Source organism: Arachis duranensis, chromosome 1 (assembly GCF_000817695.3).
Source record: "Arachis duranensis cultivar V14167 chromosome 1, aradu.V14167.gnm2.J7QH, whole genome shotgun sequence".
NCBI lineage: Eukaryota > Viridiplantae > Streptophyta > Magnoliopsida > Fabales > Fabaceae > Arachis > Arachis duranensis.
In genome coordinates, this window is record NC_029772.3 from 5,416,388 (window position 1) to 5,441,125 (window position 24,738).

At 31.2% G+C, this 24,738-nt stretch overlaps 3 protein-coding genes and 1 pseudogene across 7 annotated transcripts; 2 read left to right on the forward strand and 2 right to left on the reverse strand.

Moving 5' to 3' along the window:
* Positions 1-562: 562 nt before the first annotated feature.
* LOC107471449 (ammonium transporter 1 member 3-like) lies at positions 563-3,595 on the forward strand (annotated as a pseudogene).
* Positions 3,596-5,114: 1,519 nt separating this feature from the next.
* Positions 5,115-7,754, reverse strand: LOC107492032 (E3 ubiquitin-protein ligase AIRP2). The gene is made up of 5 exons (XM_016113032.3): positions 7,599-7,754; positions 7,068-7,218; positions 6,356-6,422; positions 6,007-6,244; positions 5,115-5,459 (listed from the first exon to the last, which is right to left on the reverse strand). The coding sequence occupies exons 1-5, from the start codon at positions 7,664-7,666 to the stop codon at positions 5,249-5,251; spliced, it is 735 nt and encodes a 244-aa protein (XP_015968518.1). The 5' UTR covers positions 7,667-7,754; the 3' UTR covers positions 5,115-5,248.
* Positions 7,755-11,531: 3,777 nt separating this feature from the next.
* Positions 11,532-12,766, reverse strand: LOC107473150 (3-oxo-Delta(4,5)-steroid 5-beta-reductase). Its single transcript, XM_016092699.3, has one exon. It carries the CDS (start codon positions 12,740-12,742, stop codon positions 11,591-11,593), a length of 1,152 nt encoding a protein of 383 aa, XP_015948185.1. The 5' UTR covers positions 12,743-12,766; the 3' UTR covers positions 11,532-11,590.
* Positions 12,767-17,640: 4,874 nt separating this feature from the next.
* On the forward strand, positions 17,641-20,743 carry LOC107491657 (uncharacterized). 5 transcript variants are annotated; one of them, XM_016112925.3, is made up of 6 exons: positions 17,641-17,788; positions 18,829-18,928; positions 19,011-19,159; positions 19,253-19,301; positions 19,543-19,685; positions 20,397-20,743. In XM_016112925.3, exons 2-6 carry the CDS (start codon positions 18,880-18,882, stop codon positions 20,481-20,483), a joined length of 477 nt encoding a protein of 158 aa, XP_015968411.1. In that variant the 5' UTR covers positions 17,641-17,788; positions 18,829-18,879; the 3' UTR covers positions 20,484-20,743. The 5 variants fall into 5 exon arrangements, with proteins under 5 accessions (XP_015968411.1, XP_015968335.1, XP_015968204.1 ...); XM_016112849.3 differs by lacking the exon at positions 17,641-17,788 and adding an exon at positions 18,066-18,181; XM_016112718.3 differs by lacking the exon at positions 17,641-17,788 and adding an exon at positions 18,099-18,187.
* The last annotated feature ends 3,995 nt before the right edge of the window (positions 20,744-24,738 follow it).

The following is a 24,738-nucleotide window of genomic DNA, read 5'->3' on the forward strand; positions in this document are numbered from 1 at the left end:
GCGGCGTGGCGGCGATGCAAGGAGAAACCAACAGAGACGGAGCCACGCAGGAGAATCGCAGCGATACAAAGAGTCGCGGATACGGCGGAGTCGCGAGGAGCAGAAACGCGGAGTGACAGGGAGCTAGTGACACAGCCACATAGCCCACACTGGCGGTCTGGCGGAGCCACGTAGCGGCAGAAACGCAGAGTAGTAGTCTGGTCTGGCGGCAGTAATTCTGGGGCTTGGAGGTTGGAAGGCAGAGGCTGAAAAAGTTAGGGATTTGGAGAGAAAGAGAGAAGAAGTTGGGCTGGGGACTGGGAACAGTTTAGGGATTTGGGGCTGGGGCTTTGGGCTGGGAACAGTTTAAGGATTTGGGGCTGGAGCTTTGGGCTGGGGGCAAAAATAATTATATAATGGGGGCAATCTTGACATTTCACTAAGAAGTACTCTTTATTTTTTGAAATTTGAATGGGGGCAGTTGCCCCCACTGCCTTATACATAAATCCGTCCTTGGGTATAATCACCGCTATTAAGATATTTTGCGTCAGATTGTATAAAAGCGGTTTTAAACTGCCGCAATATGTCTAAACAGGATAACAATATTGTTTTACGACAAACACAGACCGCCACTATTAGGTATTGCTAATTTTTTTAATTTTTATTTTCAGTGATTATGAACTATTGCTATTAAAAAAATCGTGCAATTTTTTTAGTCTATTTTTTCGGTTACAAACCGTCACTATTTAGTGCTGCTAATTTTTAAATTAAAATATATTAATTTATTTTTCTTTAGATATTTTAAATATATTTTTTTCTGTTTGTTGGTAGTTATTTTTAATATTAAAAATTTTATTAATTTTTGACTAAAAATTTAAATTGAGGGTGAAAATTTATGAAATATAATTCTTACCCAAACTAATATATTTATATTAATATCAATAAATTACGTCTCTAATTAATAAAGCTGCATAGTCAAATTAAAAAAATTTGCACTTCAAATAAAATAACATCAACTCTTAATATCTATCTTCTGTTTTGTCCCTCCAAGAAATTCATCTGTACAGTAATAATGTCTGGTGGTAGTTTTCTACCTTATCGTTGAATTAGATAACTTAGAACACTCTCTATTGCTTGTCTCTTTATCTTTTCTGTTGTTACTTCATCTTCCACTACCTTTTTTTTTCAATTTCTTAATTTTTTGGTTGTCACCTCTGCCTGTAATTCAAACAACACCATTTAGGTCTCTTCTATTTGAGCTCCATCCCCCAACAGATGCGAAGTCGGTACAAAACTCATGTCACGCACTCTACTCGAGCGTTTTTTTTTTTCGAGAGCTTGAAGAATCGAATCATTTTTAGACAACATTCTAGAGAATTTATCAGGCTGCTCAATCTCCACAATTTTTTCCTATAAGCATAAATAAACAAACACAAACAATTACGAACTAAAGCATATTCAACACAATTTTATAATTAAAACCAACGAAAAACAACATAAGGATCTCAACGTAATACTTACACCAATGGCTCAAACTTTTTCATGTATATAAGAGCCATTACTTCATTTGTGCACTAAGTTCCATAACTCTTTTCTGCTATTTTTTCTCTCTTGTAGTTCCGATGGTAACAGTATAGTTTATACTATCACCATATTCTATCCTAAAAAAGAAAATGTAATAAAAAATACAGTTCAAAGTGAAATCAAACATAAATTATCTCTTCTTTTTTTTGCTTCACCAAGCTTTTCAAGCTGCTAATATGAGTGTATAATTATTTTGATCGATTCATAGTGTTTTTTCTGTACTTCTCTTATTATGCTATAAAAAATAAGAGTGGTTACACACTAAATTTGTCTATATCAATGTAACATAAATGGTATCCGTTTTTGACAAATTTAAAATAAGTTATCTTTGTATCTAAGTTTATTGCAATATTCAAAAATCCACCTCCAATACTCTTTATCAATTTCTGATAGACGTTCTTCAATATTTTATTCAAATGTCCTCGTTAATTCGTAACACTCATTATCCAACCTATTCCTTATATTCTTTCAGGACCTCTTATTCCTATATCACACACGTGTTATGATGTCCTTAATTAGTTCTTATTTCAAAGTTCACATGCACACATTCACTCATCATCTTTCAATAATACACAATTTTATGGAGGCTTCGTGGGAACAAAGTGTCACATATTCTATCAACACAATCTACCTACTTTCTCTGCCCACCTTTCCTTTTAATGCAAATTGGCTTTGCAGTGATATGTGCTGGATCCGTACGTGCCAAAAATACCATGAACATAATGCTTTTAACCAATATGGTTGATGTTGTGGTTGGTAGCATCTCATTCTACCTTTTTGGATTTGCATTTGCATATGGAAATTCCAATTATTTAAGCAGACTAATGAACTAACCCTTAGACCAATCCAACTTGGTTTATAGTTTCTTCCTTTACCAATGGGCTTTTGTTATAGATATACCAGAGATCATAAATGGGTCCATAGCTAGCTGAGAAAACCCAATTTAGTGCATATCTTTTTTTTTTTGTCAATAGATTGAAAAATTTCCAATCCTAAGTTATACACTCACACATCCACTCACACACACTAACCTAGCCACTGCTAGGATTCGAACTTGTGTGGCTTTAGATTAAGGCAAATACTTATGCCACTGAACCACATGCCTCAGCCAATTTAGTGCGTATCTTGTTTTCTCATTCTTTCTTGGTGGGTTTGTGTACCCAGGTGTGGCCCATTAGGTTTGGTCATCCAGTGGTTGGCCAAGTCCAAGGTCAAGTGAGCTGTTCTTGGGCTCATGAGCCATTGACTTTGCTGGGAGTGAGAGTGGTCCATTTGGTTGGTGCCATTGCGGGCTTTTGGGGATCCATCATAGAAGGCCCACGCGTCGGCCGATTTGACACCACATTGGCCGGATCGACGGCTAGCACCGTCACCTTCTTCGGCCGACGATTATTAATCGGCCACTGGGATGTAATGGATGTATGCAATGGTTTGCTTGGTGGGTTTGTAGCCATTACCTCTGGGTGCTCAGTTGTGGAGACATGGGCTGCCATTATTTGTGGGTTCGTCTCGGCTCGATCTTAATTGGGCTAAACATCTTGGCATTAAAAATGAACTATGACCACCCATTAGAGGTAGCCCAATTGCATGGTAGGTGTGGCACATGGGGCTTCTTGTTTACAGGGTTGTTTGCCAAAGAAAAATTTGTGATCCAATCATCCAAGCCTACAATTCAGGTGCCACAGGAGTGGTAAGACCTTGTGGTCTAATACTTGGAGGTGGATTTGGATTGATTGGAGCCCAAATTATTGATATTTTTGTAATCTTTGTACGGGTTAGTGCAACAATGTGGCCCATATTCTATGCCTTGAACAAGCTTAAATTGCTGAGAATCTCCATTAATGAGGAAGATTTAGGCCTTGATATCTAAAGCCATGGAGGGTATGCTTATGCTCATGATCATGCTCATCAAGAGAATAATGATCCTCATTCTCATGCAGATTATATGCATATTCAAGATGACCAATCAAAGTTTGATTTTATGATTCTACTAGTTTTAGGAATTGCCCCTATAGTTTTTGTTTGGGGGTGATAGTTGTGTAAAACCTTATCTAAGAATACAATCTCAAAAGCTGGAATCTCTAGTTACTAATATGTTTTGGCGTTAAGTACGGATTCAGAGATTGAAATTTTTTTCTTCTTTAATTTTAATTTCCTGATTTGATTAATATATTAAATTGTTAGAATGATTCCACATACCCATTTTATCATAAAACTTAAATGAATTGCTAATTCCGAATTTGTTATATGGACACTCAAATTCGAAGCTAAGCAAATTCTTTAGTTAAGATTTTTTTAACTTTAATTTTTAAGAACAAAATTAAAACAAAGAATAAACAAAAAAATGTCTAACCATTTTGTCTACATTTGATGTACAAAAACATTTTCCCCATTTACCATAAATATTAATATTTATAATTTAAAACATTGAGATAATTAGGATGCTAATTGCTACCTAGTCAATTGTCAATTGAAACAAGAAAACAAGGAAATGAGCATTGAAAAATGAAGGTTCAGAAGCAGATGAACCTATCTTGAGTGGCACACCAAAATATCATGAATGGGATGGAATCTTGCCAAGTGGGGTTGACAGAAGTGACAGCATTAAAATGTCACCTTCCTATCCATCCAAGGTCATTGTGTACACGTTATGGATAAATGGATGACACATCTTTCATATCATTTAATTTTGTGCATGTAATTAACCATATGACTCAGACTCACCCGTGCTTTGGTCAAGCTCAACCCAACTTTTTAGTGCTAAGAAGATAAGCTTATTCCCGTATTAATAACATTTTAAATTAATTACCATTTTTATTGAGAAATCAATGTATTTAAATATATAATATTTATATTTATATATGATTTAGAATTTAGCTAACCTGTTTTCTAAAGGCACAAACTAAAATTGATAGTAATAGAAAATTTTAAATATTTTATGAAATTTAATTTTTACGTCATTTTTTATAAATACTTTCTTAATTTGTAATTTTATCATGTATCTTTAGGACACATATTTAACTAAACCCTATAATGTATACATTAACTTTAAAAATAAGAGCGATAAAAAAATGCTAAAATATGATACAAAATTTTTAATTCTAATTATCATCAATATACAATTACTTTTATTAAATAACCCAAATTTAATTTGCCAACTACTTTGAATATTAGTTAAATTTATTATTAATAAAAAATATTTTTAATAAATATATTAAAATCAATTTTTCATTAAATATCTTAATTGGTATTTTTGGAACACTTCTAATAAAACTTTAGGTTCAATAGTCTACAAATAAAATTTTAGGATGACATCAACTAATTGATACAACAGACAAAACCTTTCCCTTAAATCTTCCCACTTCTGTTCTCTATACCTAAAAATTTCACAACTCTCAAGTTTTTGTTACTATTATTATAGCAAATATCTAAAATGTATTGAAAATTTTGAAGCAAAATTCTTTTTCTTTTCTTTCTATAAAAGTTGTATTTTAAACCAAACCTATCCCAAGCAACTGAGAGCTTTAGTTGGCACAACAGAATATGGTAAATTGGTAATACATAGCAACAAGCCATCAAAATTATATACAATTAAATAAATTATGGTCTAAAAGACTAAAACACATGTACAACTACAAATTTCAGGTTACATTCACATTTTTCCAAAATTCTTTAGCCAGCCCTCTCACCTTAGGAATGGATCATAGGATACATGTCTTGGGTCAGGAATTACAAGGGGCAACTTCTCTATATACAGAAATAGCATCTTGGAATTCTCTCTGTAAATTGTGCCAAGATCAACAATGTCACTCTTGTCTGTGTAAATCCAAAGGTCACCAGAGTCCATTCTCTTTAGGCTATCCCTACAGAAGGGGCAAGACTCAGACCTCACGCACCTGAAAGCAGTAATAAAGCAAACATTCTTGTCAATGACTCAATGGTATTATGCTTTTCATAAAGAAGCAATTAGATAACATTCATGACTTTATTGTATTGAGAGATCACTATCTTGACTTTTCATTTATTATTTTCTAAATCGACAGTTACAATGTCTTTGAAATAAAGATAGATAAGGTCATAAGGAATTCAGGGTCCGCAAAAAGGACTAGTCCTACCAGATTTTGCCACAAAAAAGATTTTTATCATTCATATCAAAGATGCTATGAAGTGCTTGTAAAGGTAATGATTATTCTGATTTCTTTCTTTTTTTAAGTTGAATGGAGAATATATACACAACATAGAAAAATAGATAAATTTAAACCCCAACAAGCAAATGTGACTTTAACAATTCAGATATAAACATAATTATTAAGCTCAAGTTAAATAATTTGGGTGAGATAATCTTAGTTCGGTTAAAATTCTCGACTTTATTTATTATAGAAAATCTAACAATATTGAGGAAGATTCAATGAACAATAGAAGACCAAGAAAAGAATTTTTTACCAAGATCTGTAGCAATTCAAACACATAGTGTGGCAGCAATTAGGCAGCACAACTTTCCCTTTCACCTCCAAGCAAACACCACATTCCTCTTCTCTTTCATTGTCAATTTCATATTCTCCTCCTTTCTCTTCAAAATCACTTTTACTTTGGTACCTAAGCAAATACATTTCCTTCTGTTTTCTTTCCTCCAAATCCGTGATCCCTTTCTGGAGTTGCAATAAAGCAGGGAATATCACAGCTGTTTGAACATCCAAATAGAAAAAATCAGCAAATATGTATGTACTATGTAGTATATTCTGATTTTCGAGATCATAAACGAGCACGCTAATATTTATCACAAGTTACTTACAGTAAAATTGCCTAATACTTGCTTTCCTTTCAAATATTGACATGGTATTCTTCCCACTTCCACAGTTCTGCATAAATGTATATGAATTATGCTATTAATCTGGCTGTGTGGCATTATATTTCACTAATGTAGAAAATACATGATTTAATTAAAATATTTTTACACATCGAAGATAATTATAATAGCAAGTATTATTTAGGATGAAAGAAGCTTTTATTAGGGATTGTGATCGCACATGTGGGTATCCAACCTGCTTCCACCCAGTCATAGCGAATTAGCAACCCGACCCTATTCACCCAATCTTCACTCTTAATATATAATGTACATGTTCATAAAAGGAAATATACATATGATGAACAAGTAGAGATTTGAATCCAGATTCCTCTATTTTGTATAAGTACTTAGCACACTAAACTAGTAATTCAATTTACTAACAATATATTATGAAATGTGAAAACACTAAATATTGTATCTGAGTGAAAAATAAATTTGTTTTTGTGAGTCGAATAAGGTTAAGTAGAGTCAAATTGAGAGGTTTAGAATGCCATTAAAGTTTGAATTGAAGGGTTTAAAGCCGCATATAAGATTAAGATGAAGTATACACCCTGTCCTATATATTATAACCCTAAATTTAATGAATTTCTATTATTGATTGAAAGAATAAAATTATTTTATACAGTAAATGCATAGAAATTAAATGATAAATGTATACCACGTAAATTAGGATTCTGAGGAGACCAAGAGCAGCAGCAAGGCGAAAATCTGCCCACTGAACAAGAAACAGAAAAATGGGGGCTGCTGGACTGTATGATAGTCTCATCTGATAGCATCCTCCATCTTTATCCCTTGGATTACTTAATGCCCTGAATTCAAACAAGAAAAGAAGAACAAAAAGCACATGAAAAAATTTTTTCTAGAACTCTGCTAAAAAAGAACATGAATGGTAGCAGGAAGACCCCAAAAAAGTTTTCAGGAAAATATTGCATACTGAAGAATGTTATCCGAATTTTCAACAAAGGTAATGTATCAAACACATGGTAGGCTAGCAGATAACTGCAGAATTTTTGTTTTTATTTAAGAGCGAACCGAACATTCAATTCTAGACAAAAAGTATGTGACTCAATCACCACGGCATTATTACGAAGCACCGTATAAAGCTAAATTATCATTCAAACAAGATTTGAATTTAGTACTAGGATCACACAAAAACGGAGATTTGAATAATTGAGAGAAAGAGACTTACAGTGTATTAGCATACTGAATATCAGCTTCCAAAGTTTTGAGGGAATCCTGAAAGGAGCACTTTCCCATAATAAGAAAATTTATGTTTTTCCCGGAAAATCTTTTGCATGAGAAAAATAATTGATATGAGAGAATTTATGCAGCAATATGAGAGTGAGTGTGACAGTGACAGTTTCACAGTTTTCTCTTTCCGCCTCTGCCTCAGTAGCTAATGGTTTTGCTAAACTGGATTTCGGTATTCGTGAAAAGACAATTTTGCCCCTAACTTTATCCATTCGAGACTTTTTGACTTTTTGTACTTTGCTTTGCTTGTTTGACTTAGCGATTTGTTCTTTTGTTAATTAAACAGCATTGATTAGGAGATCAACTTAGATGTGTTTGTGTTTATCCCAAAAATATAGGGTAAAAAAGGGAGAAGATATTTCTAGATTTGCTTATCGATAATGTTTTGACTTTTGAATTTGATATGAGTAATGGCTGAACTTTGACGGATTTTTCATTTTTCACTCGCTGGTTTTGTTATATTTATTTATTTAAAAATATATGGTATACATTCAATTTAATTTTACTCATAAAGGAATCTTTTATTAGATATCTGATTATCCATGTTATATATATCTCCCTTTTACAATTACATAAATATATAATAATTAATTTGATAATTAATTTTTGAATGCATATAATATTTTTATATAAATTATATGCTAAAAATGAATAATCTCACATGTATTCTCTCTTTTTTTTGTTAAGTTTGGGTTGCTTAATGAACTGATTAAGTATCGAAAAAGGAAGGTCACATGTATGATGTATTCGTATCATAAAGGCGAGAGTTGCTTGTTCCCTTAATCAATTAATTTCATCATAAATAAATAATTCTTAACAAGTCTATTTTGGTTTTTAATATACGGTTAATTTGATTTTTCTTTGTTATCAAGTATCTACTATCTATTAATTTCTTAGTTTGTAAGAAAATTTTAGAAATATATTAAAATACTAATATAATTTATTATTTTTGACTCGTAGTTAGGGATGTACGCAAATCGAATATGACCGAAAATCTGATTCGATCTGCACAATTTTAATTGGATTGAATCGGATATGATATCCGCGTTTTTTAGTGTCAGATTCTATCCGCACATTTGCAGATCGTATCGGATCGGATATGAGTATATCCGCATAATTGAACATTCTCTTTTTAATTATATTTTTATGTAAAAGAAATTTAATAAAAATATTTCTTTCACACTTTTAAACTTATTTATTATATATTTACTTTTCTTAATTATTATTGTACAAATCTGTGGATACGCGAATGTAGAGTTGATATTTGTGATTCGATCCGTAAAAAGTGCGGATAGGATCTTATCCGATTTGATTAGATTGTGAATCGGATCATATCCGCAATTTTCGGATTGGATGTAGATATTTATCGCGAATTTGTGGATATGATCTGATCCATGAACACTCCTAATATTTAATATTTAAAAGTGTGGACTAAAATTATAATGTTGAATTATTAGATTAAAAAAATTGAGCTAATAAAAAAAATGTTAGTTAAAAATAATAAATTTTGTTTGCGTTTGAATTTTTTTCAAAATTTTTTTTCGGATTTGAACCCAGATGCATGTTGTATGAGGCGGACAAGTATGCCAACTGTGCTGGGCATTAGCTGCTAATTTTTTATATTTTAAATTTGGGATTTGAATCCTCTAAAGTTTGAATTTCACTTTAGAGAGTAAAGTGTGATTTTCTACGCTTGAATAGTTTCTCTTTCATATTTATTCTTGGTCCCACCTATGAAGTCAATGGTGAGAGATCACAATTTACTTTCTAAAGTGAAATTCAAACTTTAGAGAATTTAAGTCCTTAAATTTGACATATAAGGAAAGGATTTTTTTTTTTTTGGATCTTGATATAAGGACCCAATTTGATCATTCAAATTTTACCCAATTTTAGCCCCTTAAAGTTAACCGTTCTTCACCTTGTCCAATAATCCCGAAACCCAATGGGAGAGGCAGAGATTGCTGCTAACCCAATTAGTGAGGAAGAAGTGTCAGAAGAAGAAGCCCAATAAATGGAGGCCCATAACAACTCGTGAGAAGAGACTCCGGTGTCGGCTAAAGATAGGATATTGTAGGGAATCATTCTCCTAACTTTAAGTGAAGAGGTTCACAGGTTCGAATTCCAGCTACAGCTGGGTAGTGATAAAATCTTTAGTGTGTGTGAGTGGGTGTGTTGTGTAATCTAGGATTGGGTTGTCCAATCCATCCACCAAAAAAAAAGTGAAGAGGTTCAATGAGGGTAGAAAGAATACAGATCATGCCTTCATTCCTAATCGAAGCTAAGCAAAGTTTGACTTTGAATGAGTTGTAAATTGGATGGTATGCTGAGAATAATGAGGTGCTAGGTATGCTCTACCCTCTACAAACAACACTACTTGAAACTAGTCTTGAGAGTAAAATTTCAAATATACAAATTATTAAAAAACACATTAAAAAGATGAAAAATTAAAAAATTAAAAAAATAAGTTAGTTTTTTTTTGTTTAATTAATCTATGCCGAACTCCATTTAAAGGCTTGTCGCTAGTTAATAGGTTGCTGCATGCACAATGTGAAATTCAAATTTCCAATACATACTTAAGTAGACTAATGAACTAACTACTAAACCAATCTAATTTAATTTGAGCACTTGTCAATATATATATACACACTACTAATTGTTTATTTAAGAAATAATATTAATATCCTTCTTCTTAATTAAGAAACAAATACCTGTCTTCTTAATTAAGTGGACTAATAAGCTCACAAAACTATATATCGAATTTGTAGATATTAAGTCTCATTGATTTGGTGTAGATTGCCTATATTATTGTTGAGATAGTGCTGGTGGGAAATCTTCTGCCGTGTTGGTTTAATTGGCCATTGGCCTTATAATAATAGAATGGCTAAATAAAAATAAATAAAATACTACTTGTATGTATATCTCATTAGTCTAATGCACCTTGTGATTCAAGTGCTTCTATAGTATTCATTTATTTATCTTTTAATTATGTTAGTAGGATATCACCAAAAATAAAGAGGAGGGTTATCTCCATAGAAAAATCACACAGCCAGGGAACATTGTTGTGCAAAAGAAGGTGTATATATATTATTGAATTGTGGTGGTCAAACTCAACCATCACATGCATAGAAGATAGAACACCCTGCCACTTATTATTAATTAATAATAAAAAATGGAAACCTATTTTGTTGTGCTACGTGATTGTCTCCATCTTCACAAAAGAGATATCCAATTTTGAAGTCAAAGCTAAAGTATTTAGAAAGTATCAATGTGAATTGTATCTAGAAACAAAAAATGCAAATAATTCCATTAAACTTTTGCTTACATGTTCCACACCATATGATATCAAATGATTTAAAAAAGATTTTGTACCAACTCATCTTTTAGGATCCCGCTAGGGAGGGTTCACCAAGAATCGAACTCTTAACTTTTCAGATCTAACGCTCTAATACTATGTCATGATATCATTCATTCAAAAAATTTTGACTGATGAAAAAAGGTAATACTAATAATTATATCTCTAACTATAAACCTTCATTATACACATTGTATAAATATTTCATTGGTTCCTCGTACTTTTCCTATCTTTTAAAGTTACTCTACTACAAAAAATTAATTGGCAAATAAAACTACATTAATTAAAGGAATAATTATTTTTACGCATTAACTATTGTATAAGAGGATTATTTGCAATTTTCTCTTAGAATCATAATATTAACAAAAGTGATAATTCGCATGCAATTGTTTTTATGTCAAAAATTGAGAATTATTAAATTATAATTTAGTCAAATATATTAAAATATTTAATAATCGATTTTATATAAAAGAAACTGTATGTGAATTTTTATCATTAAAAAAATAACATTTCACTAATTACTCATAATAACATAAGCATAATCCACTTAATTACTCCATAAACACTTATACTAATTCCTAGGGAATAAGCTTCTCATCTCTCATGCAATCGATCCAATACAATATTGAATTCAATGTCTTATACCTTGCACCAAAACCAAGCCTATCAACTTTATCTCTACTCCCCAAAAGCTTCAAAGGGAACCTAAACAAAGCATCAAGAAATTCCCAATTAGCCAAATTATCAATACTTGTTTGGACCAACCCATTTTCCATCACAATCTCCTCCCAAACATGTTGCTTCCCAGCCATAGCCCTAGAAAACAAGAAGTTCTCAACAAACATCTCTTGTGGAACATAAACACCAAGCTTCTTACCAATAATTGGCCACATCTCTTTCCAAGTGAAACTAAACCCATTAATTGAATTAAAAGCTTCTCCTCCATTTGTGAAAAAGCCTTCACATTTTGTTGCTGCCCAAATGTGTTGATCAGCTACAAGCCTAGCATCTGACCCATCAATGTAATTCTCCTCCCAACATTTCTTGGTCCCACCAAACACAAAAGGGAGATTCAAATGCTTACAAATTGCACCATAAACACATAAACTACCCATGAAATTGTAAAATGACCTAATAGAACTCCCCAACAATAAACCAGGCCTATGAACAGACCAAGATACCTTAGTACCATTCAATTTCTCCATAAGAAGATCCTCAAGTGTGTAATAAAAGTTAAAACCTTTACAAATTCTTGGAAACTCTTCATGGTAATAATAGAACTTCTTATTATTATTGGTATTATCAAATGGACCCTGAAGGGAAATATAGTGCTTTGTCCCTGTTTGGAGTGAAACATGCTTTAGATTCTTTGCATTGGGGAACAAAGAACTCAAAGCATTTGACATCATTACCTTGTTGATCTCACAACTCTCTTGTGTCTCTAATGGGAATTGACTTGCCCATGTGACCCAAAACACATGGGTCACATCATGAAGACATGAAAGCTTCTTTTGAGTCTCCAAAGGGTTCAACAAATTGCAAGAAATGAAATGGTAAGAGGGATAATTTGGAAGTGACTCATCAAGAACAATGTTTCTAGCTATGCCATAGACCTTCCAATTAGAAGAAGAAGGTTCTAGAAGCAATCTCCTAGCTAGTTCCCTCCCAACAAGCCCAGTGACCCCAAATATGATTGCAACATTTCTATTAGCATCACCATCATTTGCCATATTTTGTGATTGGGATAATTTGGAAGAGGGTAGTGTGGTGTATTTTCACTACAAACTCAACCATTTTATAGCAATGAATGAATAATGTGAATGGGGTCAGAATAATAATAATAATAATAATAATGTGGACTTTCTCTAACTGTCCTAACAATAAGGATTATCAAGTTGGGTGTGTCCCTATTGCTATTCTTTTGAGGAGTGTTTCTGGGCTGGCAATTGGTGTTTGTGAAATTGAAATTGTAATAATGCTTGTGGTTCAAGTGAGATTAGAATTCAGATGCTGGTTGTTAACAAGATAAGAGACATGAGTGTGACACAGTGTTATTTTATTGAGTTCTTCAAGGACCGCTACAAATAACTACTTTTATGATTGAGAAACCATTTAACTAAATAATATATAAAGGATGGTCAAATTAGTTTTTGACAGAATATTTATTCTCTAAATTAATTTTTAAAAGATTTTTTTTAATCAAATTCATCTTTTAAAGTTTTTAAATTAGTCATTTTAGATATTTTGTCACTTTTGTTGCTAACCACGTCAAAATTTGTTAAGTGACACCATAACACATATCTAGTAGTCATAATTGGCAGTTAACATGATAAATTTATGAAATGGGATCAAATTAACCCCAAATTGAAAAATTTCAATGTTTTAAGTTCTCCTTTTAATTAGGTTTTGATTTGATCTAATTTCATAAATTTATCATATTAATAGTTAATTAAGACTTCTATGTGTGTTGTAGTATCACTTAATGTGTCATATTAACAAATTTTGACACCGTCAATAAAATAAAAATAGAAAAATTAATATGATTAATTTAAAATTTTTAAAGGATAAATTTGATTAAAAAATTTTTTAGGGACAAATTTAAAAAAAATAATCTTTTGAAGACGAATTTCATCCTTTACCCTAATATAATAACATGTGCTTGTGTTTCGTCTTGGTTGAATTCCAACAATATAGTAGTTAGAATTTAGTTTTAACTTTTAAAATTTTTTAATATTATAAATTTAATGAGTCAATAATTTTATGTTTTATGTTTTAACAGATTACTATAGGTACAAAACAACATTTAAATTTATGAACCAATAATTCAAACAGGTTAGACTAACTATTGCGTCAGTTGTAATGTGTAATATATTCATTGTGGTGTGTGTTTTAATCGGATTTGGATTTTCTAAATTTTAAATTTTACTTTAGAGAATAAAATATAATTTATTATCATTTATTTTATGAAAAAATCTAAAATTAAGAGGATCTAAATTCGTTTTAATCTATTCTACAATTTTAATTTGGGTCTATTGTAGTTTATTATGATATATTATATAGCCATTTTATTATTTACGTTGCACTACAATTTGTCTACTACAATTGCAATACTAACTACTGTAATAAAATTAAAAAAAAAACCATGATATTAACTCTTAAATTAATAAATTAATTAAATCATATTAGTACCTCATTTTATGTAACAAATATCATAATTTCTGTTAGAAGATTATGGCCCTTTTCCCCTTCTAAATCATGGTATATATTTTGACCATATTCACTTGGATATTGGAAATAGGTGGAGGCATCAAGGTGTGTTGAGTTCCAAACTAAGCCGGCAGGTTGTGCCCCATGCCCGTTGCAAAAAGTTTAAATAATATTATTATATATTAACGTGCTTCACCAAATAACTAACTTCACTAACATTGCCCAATTCCCAAGCAACTCAATAAGGTGTTTTTATATAGGCATACATGACATGATGTGTATATATTTTTTATATAATATCCAATTTTGTTTTTTATATTTTTAGTCCATACTCGATATTTTAAAGGGATTTACGATTACCCTTTTCGAAATATTAAAAAAAAAATCCTTTTTAATATTAATATATATATATATATATTAAAATTAATGCATACAATATTCTTCTTTTCAAAAAAGTCTGTATTTATACACAAATATTTATATAATTTTATCATTAATTTGTGCATTTATGAATAAAAAGAGAATGATTTATATTCTCTCGCGATATAAAAAAAACTCAAATTTGTGAATGAATTATAACTCAAATAACATATAATCTTTCTATACTTACTTAGAAGTCATAGGTTTGAGTCATATTTCTAACTTTAAGAAAAAATTCAGGTTGATTCATTAGTATTATTGCTGTAAATTTTATTATTAATTGATTTATGAGCTGATTAGAAATAAATATGACAGTGATTAAATTATTTTTTGAATTGGTTTATGAATATGAATTTGCAAAAATTTTGCTGATTATGAACTTTGTTTATTATTGATTGTTATTGCTGTTATGATGCAGGTTTGTTTTGCTATTAGTTATTTAGTTTAATTTTTTTTTTATGAAATTTTAAGATGATTTCGTCAAAAACTCCATTAAAAACACCATCATCCCAACAAACAAGTCATGAGAAAAAAGGGAAAAAGATCGAGCAACCTTAGATTCCACCTGAAATAAAGAACATCACATCCTAGTAAAGGCAATACCTCAAATTTCTTCCAATTAAAGGATTTATGAAGGTTAGTAGAAACAAAAACGTTATGTTACACATTAACATAACAAACCAAGTTACGGCACCAATTCATGCGATTAATGTCACCACATGAGTAACCAGCTAAAAAGCTCTATAAAAGAGAGAGGCATCTCAAAACAAGAGCAAGTACAATCACACACAAAAATCTAGAGACACTCAACTAAGTTAAGTATCAGAATGTTTTTATAAATTGCTCTCGCGGCTTGATACGTGATCTTTGAGAAAGTAGTCTCTCCCAAACTCATAAAGCTTGGAAGCTCCTTCCACTCTTTCAAACAATATATAGATTTGGTTTTCAATTTGAGTTTTGATTAGATTTGTTTGAGTTTAAACATCGCATAATATAATGGAAATATACTTTTTTATATAATAATGAGATGAGAAATGTTACATGGCCAATAAATATTATTATTTTTAGTCAATAATAATTTATATTTATATTTACAGAGAGTATACATACAAAAAGTATATAGTTTGTATTTATATTTATTAGAGTTAGCACAATATTTACAAGTTTGCACACATAAATTAATATGGTTTGCATCTATATTTTTCGAAGTTTACACATATGGATTAGTAAAATTTATTTATTAAAAATAATTTGGTATTTATATTAATCAAATGATAACAAAAAATATTAAAAATTATTGTCTCCTAAGAGTTTCTCTAATAAAAAATACAACAACAACAAAAAAATCTTGTTTCACTAAGTGGAGTCGGCTACATAAATCGAATGATATTATTGAGATTTTTCTAATAAAAATACCTTGTATAATTTTAGGTTTATCTATCATGTGTTCTTAAGGTACGTGTTAGGATTATAAAACAAAAAAAATTTCATTAAAAATATAAAAAATTTAAATTCTTAATGCATTTATTTTATATTTATTAAATGAAAATATTTAAAACTTTCTAGAATTCTAGCAGTGATAAATTTATTGTGTCTTTTTCTAAAATCATATGTTAGTTAATTCTATAATTTTTTTCATAGTTTTCGTTTGTCAAGATTTTTTTTAATAGTTGAAATATACTTTTTTAACCTTTTTTTTTTTTTTTTACAAAGGAGGCCCTAAGGCCGAAAAAGAAAAAAATTAGCAAGCTCTAGAAAAATACGTTCTATTACAATTAGCTAAAACCAGCAAGACAATTTGGCCGGGGATTGTTTATAATAGGCTTCATATTGACTTAAGTATAAAATGAGGTTGGCTAGTCCATCAGCTACTTGATTGATTTTCAGTAGACATATCTCAGTTTGATTCTCCAGCTATGGCTAAGGAGTCCATCTAATAATATGTATTAATCATCTCAATAGCACTTTTGGAATTAGATTTAACAATAAGCTTTTTGATCTCCTTCTCCCAAACTATTTCCATGCCTCGAAAAATAACATTAAATCTATACTTCAATAACCGTATCCTTATCTATTTTCACAGCAAACCGATGTCTTTTCACTGTTGATTTTGAATATGGGAGAGAATCCGAGTCCCAAATACAAGTAAAGAACCCAAAAAACTACACAACTATTGAACCAAGAAAAAAAAATTACACAACTTTGTGTGCCTCTGCAGTACCCGAGGGATTAGTCATTGGGCTTCCGGCCTGATGAATACCCTGGTGCAAACAAAAAAAAAAAAAAAAGAAAACCACAACTGCATTGATGCGTTTGGGGCGTCACTACTCACTTCACCTTCTGCCTCATCTGAGGTCAACTCAAATTAGCAACTAAGGTTTTGGTTGCGGGGGAGTAGAGGTCTAATTGAGATAGTATATTAAATTTTGGCAATGTCAAGTAGTAAATAAAAACTTTCAAAAACATTAGATATGTGAGTGTATTGTGTGTGTGAATTTATAATGTAACATCCAAAATTAGAAATGATCTAATTCATTTAAAAAAAAAAACAAAAATTTAGTTGAGTGGCAACATATGGTATTTTTTTATATATTGCACTCAAATTTAAATCTTAGCAATAGCCAAGTGGATAAAACCCATAAATATATGTGACTACATACTACATAGTGTGGACGAATTTGTGATAACTAGGATAGGATTGGAGGTTGTTTGATGTATCTAATAGAAAAAAAAAGCTCAAATTAATGTTTACCGGACTGGACCAACTGGAAAACTTGAACCGATCTCACTCTGGTTCGACCATTTGCTTAACCCCTGACTTGCTGACTTTGTTAAAGAACCGTTGCAAAATTTTGTAGACCGGAGAACCAGCCCGTCCCGAGAACCGGCGGTGTTTGAAAGCTTTCCAAAATGAAAAACCGGTTGGACCTCAAAACGAGGTCGTTGGGTACAAAAAGCATCCTTTACCCAGCCGCACCAACCGTGAACCCTTTCTCCTCTCCTCCCCTCTCATCTCTATCTCTGCCCTCTCGCGCTCCTTTCGGTCTGATCCGACGCCGACGCTTCCGCCGCCGTCCCTTCCGCCCTCTATCCTGCTTCCCGTCTTGGCCTCCTCACGTCGTCGCCTCCCTGCCTCCCTTCGGTTTCTGGTTCGTATCCAAACTTCCCAAGTAACCATTTCTTGTTGGTTTTGGCTTCTTTAATCTGCTGCATTCTCTGTTTTTGAGTTATTCATGTTGGTGTTTGTATTTTTCTGCCTTGCTGTTGCTGTGTTTTTGAGTTGTTGCTGTTCTAAATTATGATCAAATTATTCAATCTTACGGCTTGCTTTTTATTTACATGAGATACATCATACGTGAGAATTGAACCGGTTGAATTCTGATTGAGTCGATTGATCTGAATTAATGGTAAGACAGAATAGTTCGATGGGCGGTCTGGGTTTTATGACCGGCCCGAGTTTCAAAACCTTGCGTCAAATCAAATCATCCAATACTTGGTTGGGAGGGGATTCCCACTCAATGCTGATATTCGCCAGAATTCGCGTAAGAGTATGATGCTGCATTGTCATTCTGCTCAGTTTCCAAATCCCTCTTCTTCTTTTTTACTAGAAAATTCTGAATTTCTCTATCAAATTAGGGTTCGGTTCGTAAAATTCCTAATTCCCAATCGTCCAATTGTGATCTGAACACTTACTTGATTATCACTTACTTCTTGAATTTTGGTTATGCTTCTTTTCCTTGCATCTCATTTCTATTTTGTTTTGTGTTGCTGCTGGGTTAGATAGATAATCCATGTTCATCTTTTCTTTCATGGTTGAGGTTATGCAGAAGGCACTTTTCGAGCTCATTTCATTTGCTATTATGTTCATACTTCCCTCATTATTATTATGATTTCTTTGGTTGTTTTGACTTTTGACTGAGTGGTTTAATTGGTTGTATATGGGTAAAAAATGTTGATATGCCATGTTAAATTGTTTATGTATAATGTGTGATTGGAGTATCAGGAAAGTACTTTTACTACTTTTATCTTTATATATAGTTGAGAAAGAAATGAAAATGGATTTTAGCTACTCTGTTTAAATATGTGAGGCTGGTTTTTCTTTCGGGAAAAGCAGAAGCAAACACACCTTTTCTTAATTGGTTTTATTTTTCAGTTGCACTGAAATTTGAGTTGGGATTTTGTCACACAGATCAAACAAAAAGAAGAATAATAAGGTGTGTGCCTGGAAACCTTGGAAAAGATGGCGGAGAAATTAGCCCCCGAGAAGCGTCACAACTTCGTCCACGATGGTAACTTTCATCTCCCTTTTTACCAATTTGTTTCTTGTGTATTCTTTAAATTAGCATGAATCGAACTCATTTTTCAATTTAGGTCAAAAGGTGTTTGAGTGGGATCAAACGCTAGAAGAGGTTAATATTTACATCAGTTTACCTCCCAATGTTCATTCTAAGCAATTCTACTGCAAGATTCAATCCAAGCATGTTGAAGTTGGCATCAAAGGCAATCCACCATATCTCAATGTAATCCAAAAGTTCCCCACCCTTTTTTCATCCTTTTATTATTCTATATTCATCACACACTATTTTTTATCTTTGCCATTGATCATTTTGTAGCACGATCTTACCTGCCCGGTGAAGACAGATTCTTCATTTTGGACACTAGGTAAAGGTTTAAACTTTCCTCTACTGTTGTTATTACTGCTTTCTTTTTTTGGTTAAAATTGATTTATTGATTTCCTTTATTGATTTTCTTAATCCTGTTTTGGAGGGTTCAAAAATTGGTTAGCTTTTCCTACTTTTCCCAACAATGTTAACTTGGGCTTAGAATTGAGGAAATGAAATTGCATATATAAGAAACTGAGATGTTTATTCTTTGATGATGTTTTTTGGGATTCGGTGTGTAGAGGATGGCATAATGCACATAACACTTCAGAAGAGAGATAAAGGGCAGACATGGGCTTCCCCCATTCTTGGCCAGGGTCAGTTGGACCCTTACGCCACCGATCTTGAACAGAAGCGTCTCATGCTGCAGAGATTTCAAGAAGAGGTTAGCTTCCTTCTTTTCATGTGCTGGAATTTGATTGGTTACCTACCTGATGACTTCCAAACTTTCTTTTAGCGAGTTGTAGAATAAGATGTGACAGAGTTGTGCCTTTAAGAGCAAGAACTTGGTAGACACAGTTGACAATATGATAGAAATTTCTTACCTCTTAAGACTTTCTACTTTTTGGGATGTATTTGATTATTTTCCACACTGATGCTATATGGCAAGTTGAGGTAGCAATCTGATTTATCTTGTTCTCACAAACTAAAACCTTTATTTAAAGGTTATCTTGCATTGAGCTATTAATATGTCCTCTTAAGACTTTTTGAAGGATACATATTCTGAATTTGGCTGATAATTCATACATGAACTAATTAAGATTTTGTTGTGCATTATTGATATGATTTCCGAGGTTCTTGGTATCTGGAACTTTGCATTTATATTATTAAAAGGATACATATTGTTCAGCCTGTTGGCTTGATTTCAAAAAGAAAATAAAAGGTCTATTATATATTGAATTACAATATGTTTTATGAGTTTGTCCATCTATGGCCAAATTCATACCCAAGATAAAAGGAAATGGATAATGAAATTGTGTTAGACAGCTTATAAATTTATGATAATCATTAATCCGGTATGTCCATAACATTGTTTAGGATTTAGTGGGATGATTGCTACCTCAGACCCTCATGATTATTGTCGTGCCTTTTGCAGAACCCAGGTTTTGATTTTTCGCAAGCTCAGTTCAGTGGAAATTGTCCTGATCCAAGGACTTTCATGGGTGGAATCCGTTCAGATTGATAATCTTTGCTGTTGAATCATCTATGTGAACCTTCTCTGAGATAATTATCAGATGGTAAATAATCTACGTAACCTCCCTTTGTCTCCCTCTTGTTAGACTTCTTTGAGACAAGCCTTAATGCACTCTATGGTTTGAATGATTGTATGACATAATTTTGGCATTTGCCAATCTTCTAATGCCTGTTATTAAATATGTGCATATAAATTATTGAACATTCTAGCAAAGAAATATTCAATGCAGCTCCTTATCCTTTCCACAATACTTTGGATTTGATATTTTTGCAACTGCAATTGATATTTAGGATAGGGAATAGTGTGTGAATTGACTTCTTAAACACTGCTACGACGGCTAGTATGTAATTTCCAACTCAATTAATTGTTAAGTCAATGTATCGAAGAGCTGCCACAAGTTCAAAAAACTGAAACTAGTGTTTGAAGACGTGTAACTAAAGAGGGCAAGCCTTTCGCAGTATGATTTTGAAAAACTAAATTATGCATTGATGCCAAGAATCACTTTTTTTTTTTGTGGGATAATCTACTTCATAAGAACTTCTAAAGAATTTGAAGTGTGGGAAAACCCAAGTCCCTTCAATTTTTACCAGCACAAGATATCTTTTTATTTTATTTTTTACTGAAGATAGGGGAACTCGAATCCGCAATCTCTTAGATGAGTATGGGGAGACTATACTATTTGAGCTATAACTTATTGGCACACAAGATATTTGTTAAGGGAATGTCGATTTGTAGATTGTACAATAATAACCAACTAGTGGCAAAGGATTTGTCATGCAATCTGCTAGGTTAGCTATGTTTCTTATTCTCTGAGATTTTAGTTATATTTTTAATGGTTATGTTAACTATAAGTAATTTTTTGTTTAGTATTTTGAGTTGCGTGAGGAAAATAGAAATCATGTTCTTTGGTGTCAAAGGTTGGATCAGATTCTCCATTAAGAAAGACGTAACTTGTTTGTAGATACTATGCATAGTTTCTGCTTTGCCTTAGCTTCTCAATATCTTTACGTGAATGTATAGCTAATCAAGGATGTTCATGCAAAACGAATGACGAATGAGTTTTTTATTGAATGATGCAACTGTGTAACTTCCGTTCGTAGTTATGGAATCATTGGAATGTGTATTGGGAGTTATTATCTTGATGTTAAGGAAAATGCTCAGCTGATCCCAAATTGGTTCCCACTCGTCTTTTAATTTTCTTCTGATTTTATATATATATATATGGTGTATCAATAAGTATTAATTCACTTTTTTTATTTACTGAATATGTGGAATAACAATAAATATAAGGTTAGTCTATATAGTAAATATCTTAAACTTTACTTATAACGGTAAGAGTGTAAATTAACTGGTGCTCAAGTAGCATATAACTTATCCAATGCTCCGTTCATTTCTATTCACATCTAATCTAAAACTAACTTAAAGATCAGATAGTGAAAGATTTTTAAACGTGTTATACTTTTGGAAGTTTATCCATAGAAGTAGAACGGAGCATATTCTAGAAGGCAAAAAATTCATCAACCACGTAGCATGTATAATATAGGTCCTGTGGATGACAAGAAATAAGATTATTTAATACAATAATACCAACCCAGGAGAGATCTTGGGACTTTGATGCAGCCACTAAGCTTTTGGAGGATTTCAGATCCACTCCACTCCAGTTGCATTATATATATTACACAATAAATACAAAAAATATTATAACTGAATGATTAAAGAACGGATAAGAAAAGTTTGACTTTTTAGTTTTGACAGTAGTTATTTCATAATTACTTTTAGGTGGAAACTCACGTGCAGTCGATTTCAACTATATGGTTTAAAAAAAAATCGGTTTATTTTATATAAATGGTTTATTTAAAAAAATCGGTTTGAATTGGACCAAGCAGTTACTTTTGTTCCCTTCAGTTACTTTTATTCCCTTCTTCTTCGTTTCGCACGTAAAATTCGTTCTCTTTCAATTCCTTTTTCAAAACTAATATGAAACTTTCAATTAGGTATGTTTCTTTTATTTATATTTCTTAATCAAATTTATTATTTTAAATGTATTTCTTAATTTATGTTTTTATTCATTCCTCTGTGAATGATGAAAATTATTTAATAAATACATACATATTTATGTCATCACACCATTTTGATGTTCAGGATCATAAATGCCAAGATAATTCATGACAATTTCATGTGATGGAAGACAATAATGTAATTATGGTATAACGTAGACCAGTTGATAGCATGAGCATTGTTGAAATTTTGGCATGATTTCTTTCATATTTGTTATATGTCTCTTTAGTTGGTGATGTTATAGTTTATTGTGATGATATGATGGTAGTTTAATTGTATGAGTTAGGTCCTTTTTATTTGGTTGAATTTTTTCTATAACTATTCTATTCTTGATGGCAATGTCAAAATAAATATTTTCATTAGTTGTTCTTTTTTTTCTCTATTTTTGAATCAATTTTATTTTGAAAAAATTTATTAAAAATTTTTGTTGTAGACAAAATTAATAATATTATGTTCAATATTAATATTTTGATTAGATACTTTTGTTTTATTAAAAATAAATTCTAATTTTATTAAAAAATAAATTCTAGTTGATAAGTAAAAACACAAAAACATGCATGACAGTGAAATCATAATTTCTAGACAAGTAAATTATAGTCTTATTATCTTAAAAAAATAATTTATTTATAGAATAATATTGAAAAATCAACAATAATTTGCATGAAAATAGTTTATTAGTAAAATAAAAGTTAATTGATTGATTACCATAAAATTTAATTTAACGATAAATTTGTAATTGAACATATTTTTACAGCTTAATTTAAAATCTGTTTACAGCTTAATTTAAAAGCAACTGAGAATGTAAGTTATGGAAACAAAACAAAACTCATCAAGAAAATAGAAACAGAGACACAAAAAAAAAGGACAGATGATATCATTTATGCCATTCTTATAAAAGAAACTGTGAATATTGTTTCTTTTTCAGAATACTAAATTTTACTTTTTCAAACAATTTGTATACATATATTTGACAAAAATTAAATAAAAAAATTTCAGATAAATTTAAAGAAAAATTGGTCAATATAAATGAAGAAAAAGAACATATCAAATTCATCTGTTAGGAATTTAGGAATAACACGCAGAAAGAATTTAAATTATTTTAAAAGTAGTTATTTGATCTATTCAAACTGGTTTTTTTAAATAAACCATTTATATAAAATAAATTGATTTTTTTTAAACCATACAATAATACGTGTCAACGATCCAAAAACAACTTCACCTGCAGTCGACTGCAGGTGAGTTTCCACCTTACTTTTAAGAGTTTACACGCACGCATTTGAATCTTTGACAATTCTTTGAGTTTAGTTAATAGATATACTTTTACACATTAAAAAAGAAAAAAATCATCCAAACTAAATTTCTTAATTTAAAAAAATGAATTATATTCTTAGTTTTATTGAGGTTTCGCTCATTCCTAATTCCCCCGCGAGTGACTAATATTAATAAAAAGGATACTAATATAATATTTGTATTTGGTGCAATGGTATAACTTGAATTATGTTAGATTAACTTAAAAAATCAATAAATTTAATCCAATCTAATTTATTTTTAAACTATAAGTGTAGTTTTATCTAAACGGAATTATCTTTTATTTTGAGCATCTTTATTATTGTTTTTTTTTTTGAATTTAGCTAATATGTATTTTAAGAGTATATGATAAATTTATTAGTAGTAAAAGATTTTAAATTTTTTATTTTTATATTTTTAATAAAAAATTAATCTGTAATTAGCATGTTATCACGGCCTTGGACACACTTTGACTCTACCGTGTTGGCACTCGGACTTACTCAAATTTTTGAATTAAGACCAAGTCAGTCTAACCCTCAGTACTTAGCAAGAAAGTTAAAAATACAAGAGAACACATGAGAAAGGAAATTTTGGTATAAATAACACTTTATTACTCAAGTGTTTGTTACAAATAACTTATATACTCAAACTCTAACTCTCACCTATTTATAGTCATCCACCTCCTTAATAAATGATTAGGATTAAATATAATCAACGGTCCATATTAATTATCTAGAACCTTCATTGCAAATATCTATTCTACCACAACTTTCTAAATGATTCTAAATTATTCCATATTACTTTTCATACTTTTATATACATCAAGACTCTTATAGAATACTCTATGACCTTCTAGAATTTTCTAGAACTTTCTAAGGTCTTCTGAGACCTTTTAGAA